Raw genomic sequence first — 12,620 nt, forward strand, 5'->3', positions numbered from 1 at the left:
GCTGTGTTCCTGTTTGTCTTGCAAACACAGCACAAAGCTGAGCTTATTTTCTCAAAACAACATTACAAAGTTTCCTATATTTGCTTGTACTATTGATCTATGTGCCTATTTAAATCTTCTTTGTGGTTTTTTAAACAATATTCTAATTTTGATGATGTACATGAAATAACATAAACTATCCTAACATTCTGATGCGGCTATTGTACGACAATTATTGTACATCATTGGCGAATACATGATATACAGTAATAAGAAATGAAATGTAACACCACAGTATCATCAGCTCTTGTCAGGGTAGCTGGAGTAGTGGTACGCAGAGCGGAACCGAGACTTCGCCTTTCTTTGAGCAAATTGCAGTTTCTTAAACTTGTTTGAAAAGGTCAGCCAGGGTACCATGGTGAGACGATACGGTGGAGCTCCTTACTTAATATGTGCTAAAGCCTGAAAAGTATACTTAAGCAAATTTGTAAAGCTACTCTCCAGTTGACAGTGAACATAATGGAGAACATGTTTTGAAAATATATATAAAAACAAAACAAGAAAAAAAATATGCTTTTTCCTAAACAGTAAACAATTTTTTGTAAAATTACTACATGAGATGAATATCAAATGCAAAAAAAAAGTTCAAAAATGTAAAATATTCCAAAGGGAAAAATATTCCAAAGGGAGAAATGATCCGATAAGAAGAAGGGAAGGGCTGAAATTTCATTTAAATGCACTAAATGCTATAAATTAAGGAAAAATAATAAAAAAGGCAAGATAAATAATAGAGTATCTGTCATATCCCACAAAAAAGTTGTTATGTATGCTACTCATTACCTAATACTGATCATGTACATATAATTTGTATGTGTCTAGCACCTATATTTCTTTCACAATTACCTTCTTTCTGTTGCTCACTTGGTTTGTAATGCTGTGCGTTAGAAGGGGCATATCGGTCTCTTGCCTTGACTCTGCTTCCTCCGTGAGTCTATTGTGCTGTACTGCGTCCCTTCATCCAATCATTGCAGGCTGTTCTGTAACCCCTCATCTCTGTTTTTAGACAGGAGTCTGATAGACAGGACAGGGGTGAGCACAGAGGAGTGTTTCTGCTGTCCTCACTTCCTGGACTTTGTCCCTGCCTGTGCTTCAGCTGGGACAAAGATGATGCTGCAGCTGGATAGTATCATATTCTGGATGGTATGGGGACCCCTAGTGGTCTTTTTTTATAACATATATAATTTAAATAAAAAGGTGATAAGATTTGTTGTGAAGTATATTAAAAAGGTTAATGGTGAGTGCGTGTGTCATGTGACCACAAATCCAAAGATCCCCTCGCGGGCGCACGGTCCCCATAGCGGGGAATCAATTACATTACAGCAGCATGAATAACATTGCAGGCGCAGTTCTACAGCTATCACAGCAGGAGACATCCTCTTGCTGTGGTAGCCAAACTCACACTGAAGGGAATAGTGTTTGAGACAGCATATTTGTGGTCATGTGACATGCGCACGCACAATTCCCAGCCCCCCCAGGAACCAATGGTAGGGTGCAGGTGTTCGCGTGTCAGCCAATGGAGCTATCTTAGTCCAGCACTGGAAAGTGCTGAGTCATGTAACACATTTCACGACAAAACACAAAATATGGCACTACACTGGCTCATTTTGGCACTGATTATGATAGAGGACATACTAATATTCCAGGTCCTAATCTGTGACTATTCAGCCTGCAAAAAGAATTGTTCGAACATGGATTTTTACATTAAATTCACCAGAATTTTGAATCTGATTTCAGTTGCAGATTTTTAAACTTGATTTAAAATCAATGGGAGTTGAAAATTCTAATCAAAATCCATGTTCATTTCAATTCAGATTTCATGTTCGATTTTGGGAAAAAAAATGAAAGGTTAGAACGGATTTCAGATCGCACATGAATTCAGTGTCTTACTAATCAGCATGAAAAACGAAAGCCTGCTCTCGTGTATCTGTAGGCTGGGCCAGATCTGATATATTGAAATCATCAAAACTTGGGTGCATGTCATTTCCAACAGATTTATAAAGTGTTTGCACCAAATTAAGTATGGAATCCGATGACCCCGACATGAAACCTCCTAAATCTGACAAGGGGCCATCTACTATATATATATTTTTTACTTTTTCAGCCCTTACAAGCGCTGTTCCTGGACAGCAGACATCATATGCTGCAATACTTAGAAGAAGATCAGGGAGCTCCTCTATGGCACTTTTTAACAACAAAAACAGACCGAGATATAGCAGCTCCTCACTAGAACCGATTGGGCAATATTCTGAAAGAGAGAGGACAAGACAATATGGCTTTCCGACAAACCTCTACCAACTCTCCGACAGCTATCGGCAAGATGATGGTGAGTCTTATTGTGCTTATTTGTCTTTCCAGTCATTTTATGCATGTGAAACTGTGTGTTACTCTTTAGCCCATGGTGCAAAATACTAAAGATAGTTTAAATATACTATTCAGCTTGTATACGAGATTACTGCAAATACTCAGAAACCTTTTTCAAAACTATGGGGGGAATTATAATTAACGCAATGCGAAACCAGTTGCTGCACAAAATGTATTATGTTGAGTACGACACTTCATAAATTTGCCTAAATGATAAAAAATCCCGAGGATAATGCATTCCTCCAGCTGGTCACTGGTCAAAAGCTGGTCACTGGTCAAAAAATGTAGTGTCAATGTTGTATTGTAGCTTCAACTCACTACACTAGATGAGATAAGTGTACTGTAAAGCAGCATGGACACTTGCTTTTGAAAGGAGTCCCTGCAGCTGAATAAACTTTGCATGGGCAATTGCAGGACTAAATCCATGCCAAGAGGAGAAAATGTATGACTTTGTAGATTCAGCATGAAGGTAAGATACAAACAGGAAGCTGTTGACATGAAAACCACTAATGCATTTCAAGCATGAACTGCTCTTTGTCCTATCATATCAGTTCTATGTATAATAAAACAAACATAGAGACTGGAGGATGGTGCCTTTTGTATTATCCCATTAAAGTGGGGCCCAAACAAGTTCTGTAGACATTTTAATTAGAGATGAGCGAACTTTTGAAAAATTTGATTCTGCCAATTCGCCAAATTTTCTGAAAAAATTTGGTTCGATCTGATTTTATTCGCGGCAAATCTATATTAAATATGGCTAATTCTGGACAACAGAGAGCCTGTTCTAACATGCATATGGAGTGTGCTGGGGTAGTTAAATAATACTTTAAAACTTAGTTATACTATATGCTGTGGATTCTTTGACATGTAGCACCACACTGCCATTGCCAAATTGACACACCTGGGTCCGATATCCTTAGCTGATTTTTGATGTGTGGATGTGCAGCACGGTGGTGCTGGCTGCACTCTTTTGTCTTTGAGATAAGAAATAATACTTTTATTCAGTAGGACATGTAGATTACAGGCATCTCTTTTAGAATCACTGCCGCAGAGCGGCACAATGACAGAGCCTGGAGGTGGCATCAGTATGAGGAGACCATATAGTGGCTGAATGACACAGTGTGGAGTGCTGGCAGCATGAGGAGACCATATAGTGGTTGAACGAAACAGCTTGGATGTGGCTGAAGCATGAGGAGACCATATAGTGTCTGAATAGCACAGCCTGGAGTTGGCAGAAGCATGAGGAGAAAATTTAAAGTTAAGATTTTTCTATTTAAATTTAAGATTTTGAAACTGAAATTGAGGATTTTGAAATTGAAATTTTAACTCCCAAGTTTTAGTGCCCCGGGCCCTGGCGTGTGGGTACAAAGGACCAAATTTAACAAGGAGTCACATGTCACATGGCAGCACAATGACAGAGCCTGGATGTGGCATCAGTATGAGGATACGCTATAGTGGCTGAATGACTACCTGGAGTTTATAGCAGCACAAAGAGACCATATAGTAGCTGAATGGCACAGCCTGGAGTTGGCTGAAGCATGAAGATACAATATATTGGCTTAATGAGACAGCCTGGAGGGCACAGCAGCATCAGGAGTCCTGAAAGTGACCCTAATGCAGAGGAATTTCTGAAACTGGGGACCATTACCTTAATTATGTTTTGCAGTATCCATGGCAGCACAACAAGAGAGCCTGGAGGTGGTAGCATCAGCATGAGGACACCATAGAGTAGCACAATTAGAGAGCCTGGAGGTGGCAGCATAAGCATGAAGAGACCATAGAGCAGCACAATTAGAGAGCCTGGAGGTGGCAGCATCAACATTAGGAGACCATATGGAGGCACAATGAGAGTGCCTGGAGGTGGTAGCATCATCATGAGGAGACCATATGTGGCACAATGACAGAGCATGGAGGCAGTAGTGTCAGCATGAGGAGGCCATAGAGGAGCACAATGAGAGAGGCTGGAGGTTGCAGCATCAGCATGAGGCGACCATAGAGCAGCCCAATTAGAGAGCTTGGAGGTGGCAGCATCAGCATGAGGAGACCATATGGCGGCACAATGGCAGAGCCTGGAGGTGGTAGCATTAGCTTGAGGAGACCATATGGTGGCACAATGACAGAGCGTGGAGGCGGTAGCATTAGCATGAGGAGACCATAGAACAACACAATGACAGAGCCTGTAGGTGGCAGCAGCAGCATGAGGGCCATGCCAACTGAGCGTTGAGTTTGAGGAAGCCACCAACTGTTGACTGGGGGTGTCAGATGTCACTTGGTATGAAGTGGATGACCAAGTGAACCGATCAATCAAGGCTGCTGGGTTGCTGGTCAAGACATGACTGCTAGCTGACATTAGGACCTCAGAACTCTTGCTGCGACTCCAGCTGCCACACGTCACTACTCTGGCCATCACGCCCCCTCCCATAGACATAAATGGAGGGGGCGTGGCGTGACGTCACGTCCCCAGTCCCGGAAATCCGGAGGTTTCCGAAACTGGAGATTCAGCACCTACATAGAATGCTGCAGGGAGATCGCAGGGGTTCTCAGCAGCGGGCCCCTCGCGATCAGACATCTTATCCCCTATCCAGGGACGTGCACAGACATTTTAGAGGGCAGGGGCTCAAGTAAAAAAAGAGGGCACTTCTCATCATTTAAAAAAACGTCTGCCAGACTTAAAGGGCTGCGGCCCAGGGACACAGTGGACTCCCGCCAGGCCTCCTCGACATTCCTAGCCCCCATAAAAGTTGGTGCTTTTGTAAAATAAAGTCAAGAACAGTTTCTCTGAGGTCTGCCATGTGTATATACACTTTGGCTGTGCTGTCAGTCTTATTTACAGAAAACGTGTGACAGCTGCCCTATAATATACTGTATTATAGAGGAGATTTATCAAACCTGTGCAGAGAAAGAGCGGTGCAGTCGCCCATAGCAACCAATCAGATCGCTGCTTTCATTTTGCAGAAGGCTTTTCCTCTGCAAAGGTTTTAATAAATCTCCCCCTATATGCCCCGATCTGATCTCTATATGACAGAACGTGCACTGTACCCGGCCTCACCCAGCACCCATCCCCAATCACCCAGCACCCATCCCCATTCACCCAGCACCAATCACCAATCACACAGCACACAGCACCCATCCCCAATCACCCATCACCCATCCCCAATCACCCAGCACCCACCTTATGCAGGAATCTCCACACAGCTCTGGTTCTTACACTGAAGAGATGGACACCACACTAATATATGCTTACATGCTGCAATATACAAGTTGGCAAAAAAAGAATTATAAATATACAAAGACGGCCGGGCATAGCACAGCATACAGGATGGAGGCAGGGAAGCTCCGCTTCCATTGCACACAAGACTGAATTTGCATATTAGCAATGTGGGGCAATACCTAGAAAACGGCTGCTCCACATTTAGTAAGTATAACATTATCTTTCTCCTGTTCAACTGCACTGTAACCTAGTGTATTGGGTTTAGTGCGAGTAAACAGCCTGTCAGTTTCCCTTTAATTATATACCGCACCCCCCTTAATGATCTATATACTGTGCCACCATTCCTCTATTAATTCATTGTATACTGTGCCACCATTAATGAACTATATACTGTGCCACTATTATTTAACTTTACTGTGCCACCAGTAACCCTTTAAGGGTCGGGCTTTTTCCGTTTTTTCATTTTCAATTTTTCCTCCTTAACTTTAAAAAATCACAACTCTTTCAAATGTTCACCTAAAATTCTATGATGGCTTATTTTTTGCATCTCTAATTCTAATTTGTAATGACAGTCATTTTACCCAAAAATCTACGGTGAAACGGGAAAAAAAAATCAATGTGCGACAAAATTGATGAAAAAACACTATTTTATAAGTTTTGAGGGCTTCCGTTTTTACGCAGTCCATTTTTCGGCAAAAATGACACCTTATCTTTATTCTGTAGGTCCATACGGTTAAAATGATCCCCTACTTATATAGGTTTGATTTTGTATCACTTCAGAAAAAAAAATCATGAATACATGCAGGAAAATGTATACGTTTAAAATTGTCATTTTCTGAGCCCTATAACTTTTATTTTTCTGTGTTCAGGGCGCTATGAGGGCAAATTTTTTGTGCCGTGATCTGAACTTTTAGCGGTACCATTTTTGTTCTGATCAGATTTTTTGATCACTTTTTATTCACTTTTTTGTGGTATAAAAAGTGATCAAAAATGTGCTATTTGGGACTTTGGAATTTTTTTGCGCGTACGCCATTTAATGTGCGGTTTAAAAAGCAATATATTTTTATAATTCGGACATTTCCGCAAGCGGCGATAGCACATATGTTTATTTTTATTCACACTGTGTTTTTTTTATTCTTGGAAATGCCGGGTGATTCAAACTTTTATTAGGGGAAGGGATAATTGAAAGGGTTAATGATTTTTTTAACCCCTTAACGACGCAGGACGTATATTTACGTCCTGCGCCGGCTCCCGGCTCCCGCATCATATCGCGTTGGTCCCGGCGCTAATCAACGGCCGGGACCCGCGGCTAATACCACACATCGTCGATCGCGGCGATGTGCGGTATTAACCCTTTAGAAGTGGCGGTCAAAGCTGACCGCCGCTTCTAAAGTGAAACTGAAAGTGACCCGGCTGCTCAGTCGGGCTGTTCGATTTTGTCGCACAATGATTTTTTTTTCCGTTACGCTGTGCATTTTTGGGTAAAATGACTAATGTCACTGCAAAGTAGAATTGGCGACGCAAAAAATAAGCCATAATATGTGTCACGATGCCGGCTGGCAGGTAGTGGACCCTCTGTGCCAGAGAGGGATTGGCGTGGACCGTGCTAGTGGACCGGTTCTAAGCCACTACTGGTTTTCACCAGAGCCCGCCGCAAAGCGGGATGGTCTTGCTGCGGCGGTAGTGACCAGGTCGTATCCACTAGCAACGGCTCACCTCTCTGGCTGCTGAAGATAGGCGCGGTACAAGGGAGTAGGCAGAAGCAAGGTCGGACGTAGCAGAAGGTCGGGGCAGGCAGCAAGGATCGTAGTCAGGGGCAACGGCAGAAGGTCTGGAAACACAGGCAAGGAACACACAAGGAACGCTTTCACTGGCACTAAGGCAACAAGATCCGGCAAGGGAGTGCAAGGGAAGTGAGGTAATATAGGGAAGTGCACAGGTGAAAACCCTAATTGGAACCACTGCGCCAATCAGCGGCGCAGTGGCCCTTTAAATCGCAGAGACCCGGCGCGCGCGCGCCCTAGGGAGCGGGGCCGCGCGCGCCGGGACAGAACAGACGGGGAGCGAGTCAGGTAGGGGAGCCGGGGTGCGCATCGCGAGCGGGCGCTACCCGCATCGCGAATCGCATCCCGGCTGGCAGCAGGATCGCAGCGCCCCGGGTCAGAGGACGTGACCGGAGCGCTGCAGCGGAGGGAGTGAAGCGAGCGCTCCGGGGAGGAGCGGGGACCCGGAGCGCTCGGCGTAACAGTACCCCCCCCCTTGGGTCTCCCCCTCTTCTTGGAGCCTGAGAACCTGAGGAGCAGACTTTTGTCAAGGATGTTGTCCTCAGGTTCCCAGGATCTCTCTTCAGGACCACAACCCTCCCAGTCTACTAAAAAAAAATTTTTCCCTCTGACCTTTTTGGCAGCCAAAATTTCCTTGACCGAGAAGACGTCCGAGGAGCCGGAAACAGGAGTGGGAGGAACAGATTTGGGAGAAAAACGGTTGAGGATGAGTGGTTTGAGAAGAGAGACGTGAAAGGCATTAGGGATACGAAGAGAAGGAGGAAGAAGAAGTTTATAAGAGACAGGATTAATTTGACACAAAATTTTGAAAGGACCAAGATAGCGTGGTCCCAACTTGTAGCTAGGGACACGGAAGCGGACATATTTAGCGGAGAGCCATACCTTGTCTCCAGGGGAAAAAACGGGGGGAGCTCTTCTTTTCTTATCCGCGAACCTCTTCATGCGTGAAGAAGCCTGTAAGAGAGAATTTTGGGTCTCTCTCCATATAATGGAAAGGTCACGAGAAATTTCATCCACAGCGGGCAGACCAGAGGGCAAGGGGGTAGGGAGGGGGGGAAGAGGGTGACGGCCGTACACCACGAAAAATGGGGATTTGGAGGAAGATTCAGAGACCCTGAAGTTATACGAAAATTCGGCCCATGGAAGGAGATCTGCCCAGTCATCCTGGCGGGAGGAAACAAAATGTCGCAAATAATCACCCAGGATCTGGTTAATTCTTTCTACTTGTCCATTGGACTGGGGATGATATGCAGAGGAAAAATTTAATTTAATCTTGAGTTGTTTACAGAGAGCCCTCCAGAATTTAGACACGAATTGGACCCCTCTATCCGAGACAATCTGCGTAGGCAACCCGTGAAGACGAAAAATGTGTACAAAAAATTGTTTAGCCAACTGAGGCGCAGAAGGAAGACCAGGAAGAGGGATGAAATGTGCCATTTTGGAGAATCGATCAACGACCACCCAAATAACGGTGTTGCCACGGGAAGGGGGTAAATCAGTAATAAAATCCATACCAATCAGAGACCAAGGCTGTTCGGGGACAGGCAGAGGATGAAGAAAACCAGCGGGCTTCTGGCGAGGAGTCTTATCCCGGGCACAGATAGTGCAGGCTCGCACAAAGTCCCCAACATCCGTCTCCAGAGTCGGCCACCAATAGAAGCGGGAGATGAGTTGCACAGATTTCTTGATGCCCGCATGACCTGCGAGATGGGAGGAGTGACCCCATTTGAGGATTCCGAGGCGTTGGCGTGGAGAAACAAAGGTCTTTCCTGGAGGAGTCTGCCTGATGGAGGCAGGAGAAGTGGAGATCAGGCAGTCAGGTGGAATGATGTGTTGCGGAGGGAGATCAACTTCTGAGGCATCCGAGGAACGAGAGAGAGCATCGGCCCTAATGTTCTTATCGGCAGGACGAAAGTGAATCTCAAAATTAAATCGGGCAAAGAACAGAGACCACCGGGCCTGGCGAGGATTCAGCCGTTGGGCCGACTGGAGGTAGGAGAGGTTCTTGTGGTCGGTGTAGATAATAACAGGAAATCTTGATCCCTCCAGCAGATGCCTCCATTCCTCAAGTGCTAATTTAATGGCTAGAAGCTCTCGATCCCCGATGGAGTAGTTCCTCTCCGCTGGAGAGAAGGTCCTAGAGAAAAAACCACAAGTGACAGCATGCCCGGAAGGATTTTTTTGTAGAAGAACAGCTCCAGCTCCTACTGAGGAGGCATCAACCTCCAATAGGAAGGGTTTGGAAGGGTCAGGCCTGGAGAGCACGGGAGCCGAAGAAAAGGCAGACTTGAGTCGTTTAAAGGAGTCTTCTGCTTGAGGAGGCCAGGACTTGGGATCAGCATTTTTCTTGGTTAAAGCCACGATAGGAGCCACAATGGTAGAAAAATGTGGAATAAATTGCCTGTAATAATTGGCGAACCCCAAAAAGCGTTGGATAGCACGGAGTCCGGAGGGGCGTGGCCAATTTAAGACGGCAGAGAGTTTGTCTGGATCCATCTGTAGTCCCTGGCCAGAGACCAAATATCCTAGAAAAGGAAGAGATTGGCATTCAAACAGACATTTCTCAATTTTGGCATAGAGTTGGTTGTCACGAAGTCTCTGAAGAACCATACGGACATGCTGGCGGTGTTCTTCTAGATTGGCAGAAAAAATTAGGATATCGTCCAGATATACCACAACACAGGAGTATAACAGATCACGAAAAATTTCATTGACAAAGTCTTGGAAGACGGCAGGGGCATTGCACAGTCCAAAGGGCATGACCAGATACTCAAAGTGTCCATCTCTGGTGTTAAATGCCGTTTTCCACTCGTCCCCCTCTCTGATGCGGATGAGGTTATAGGCGCCTCTTAAGTCCAATTTAGTGAAGATGTGGGCACCTTGGAGGCGATCAAAGAGTTCAGAGATGAGGGGTAAGGGGTAGCGGTTCTTAACCGTGATTTTATTAAGACCGCGGTAGTCAATGCAAGGACGTAGGGAGCCATCTTTTTTGGACACAAAGAAAAATCCGGCTCCGGCAGGAGAGGAGGATTTACGGATAAAGCCCTTTTTTAGATTCTCCTGGACGTATTCGGACATGGCAAGAGTCTCTGGGGCAGAGAGAGGATAAATTCTGCCCCGGGGTGGAGTGGTACCCGGGAGGAGGTCGATAGGGCAATCATAAGGCCTGTGAGGAGGTAGAGTCTCAGCTTGTTTTTTGCAGAAAACATCCGCGAAGTCCATATAGGCCTTAGGGAGACCGGTTACTGGAGGAACCACAGAGTTACGGCAAGGGTTACTGGGAACCGGTTTTAGACAGTTCTTGGAACAAGAGGACCCCCAACTCTTGATCTCCCCAGTGGACCAATCCAGGGTTGGGGAATGAAGTTGAAGCCAGGGAAGTCCAAGGAGAATCTCCGAGGTGCAATTGGGGAGGACCAAAAGTTCAATCCTCTCATTATTTACACAATTGATGTAGAGGGGTCTGGCGAGACTGGTCACTGGGATGTTGAACCTGTTGACGAGAGAGGCCAAAATAAAATTTCCTGCAGATCCAGAGTCCAAGAAGGCCACTGTAGAGAAGGAGAAGGCAGAGGCAGACATCCGCACAGGCACAGTAAGACGTGGAGAAGCAGAGTAGACATCAAGGACTGTCTCACCTTTGTGCGGAGTCAGCGTACGTCTTTCCAGGCGGGGAGGACGGATAGGACAATCCCTCAGGAAGTGTTCGGTACTAGCACAGTACAGGCAGAGGTTCTCCATACGGCGTCGTGTCCTCTCTTGAGGTGTCAGGCGAGACCGGTCGACCTGCATAGCCTCCACGGCGGGAGGCACAGGAACAGATTGCAGGGGACCAGAGGAGAGAGGAGCCGAGGAGACGAAACGCCTCGTGCGAACAGAGTCCATATCTTGGCGGAGTTCCTGACGCCTTTCAGAAAAACGCATGTCAATGCGAGTGGCTAGGTGAATAAGTTCATGTAGATTAGCAGGAATTTCTCGTGCGGCCAGAACATCTTTAATGTTGCTGGATAGGCCTTTTTTGAAGGTCGCGCAGAGGGCCTCATTATTCCAGGACAATTCTGAAGCAAGGGTACGGAATTGTACGGCATACTCGCCAACGGAAGAATTACCCTGGACCAGGTTCAACAGGGCAGTCTCAGCAGAAGAGGCTCGGGCAGGTTCCTCAAAGACACTTCGGATTTCCGAGAAGAAGGAGTGTACAGAGGCAGTGACGGGGTCATTGCGGTCCCAGAGCGGTGTGGCCCATGACAGGGCTTTTCCGGACAGAAGACTGACTACGAAAGCCACCTTAGACCTTTCAGTGGGAAACAGGTCCGACATCATCTCCAGATGCAGGGAACATTGGGAAAGAAAGCCACGGCAAAACTTAGAGTCCCCATCAAATTTATCCGGCAAGGATAAGCGTATCCCAGGAGCGGCCACTCGCTGCGGAGGAGGTGCAGGAGCTGGCGGAGGAGATGACTGCTGAAGCTGTGGTAGCAACTGTTGTAGCATAACGGTCAGTTGAGACAGCTGTTGGCCTTGTTGCGCTATCTGTTGTGACTGCTGGGCGACCACCGTGGTGAGGTCAGCGACAACTGGCAGAGGAACTTCAGCGGGATCCATGGCCGGATCTACTGTCACGATGCCGGCTGGCAGGTAGTGGACCCTCTGTGCCAGAGAGGGATTGGCGTGGACCGTGCTAGTGGACCGGTTCTAAGCCACTACTGGTTTTCACCAGAGCCCGCCGCAAAGCGGGATGGTCTTGCTGCGGCGGTAGTGACCAGGTCGTATCCACTAGCAACGGCTCACCTCTCTGGCTGCTGAAGATAGGCGCGGTACAAGGGAGTAGGCAGAAGCAAGGTCGGACGTAGCAGAAGGTCGGGGCAGGCAGCAAGGATCGTAGTCAGGGGCAACGGCAGAAGGTCTGGAAACACAGGCAAGGAACACACAAGGAACGCTTTCACTGGCACTAAGGCAACAAGATCCGGCAAGGGAGTGCAAGGGAAGTGAGGTAATATAGGGAAGTGCACAGGTGAAAACCCTAATTGGAACCACTGCGCCAATCAGCGGCGCAGTGGCCCTTTAAATCGCAGAGACCCGGCGCGCGCGCGCCCTAGGGAGCGGGGCCGCGCGCGCCGGGACAGAACAGACGGGGAGCGAGTCAGGTAGGGGAGCCGGGGTGCGCATCGCGAGCGGGCGCTACCCGCATCGCGAATCGCATCCCGGCTGGCAGCAGGATCGCA

General features: G+C 46.8%; 1 protein-coding gene across 3 annotated transcripts in view; it reads left to right on the forward strand.

Annotated features, from left to right (window-relative positions):
- CNTN5 (contactin 5) overlaps positions 1-12,620 on the forward strand; it is a 1,441,523-nt gene that overhangs the window by 864,070 nt on the left and 564,833 nt on the right. For all 3 annotated transcript variants that reach the window (XM_056561527.1, XM_056561528.1, XM_056561529.1), the window contains one exon: positions 2,141-2,362. In XM_056561527.1, coding sequence (XP_056417502.1) covers positions 2,141-2,362 — 222 coding nt within the window. The remainder of the gene's footprint in view (positions 1-2,140; positions 2,363-12,620) is intronic.

The sequence above is a fragment of the Hyla sarda genome, chromosome 2 (genome assembly GCF_029499605.1).
Source record: "Hyla sarda isolate aHylSar1 chromosome 2, aHylSar1.hap1, whole genome shotgun sequence".
Lineage (NCBI taxonomy): Eukaryota > Metazoa > Chordata > Amphibia > Anura > Hylidae > Hyla > Hyla sarda.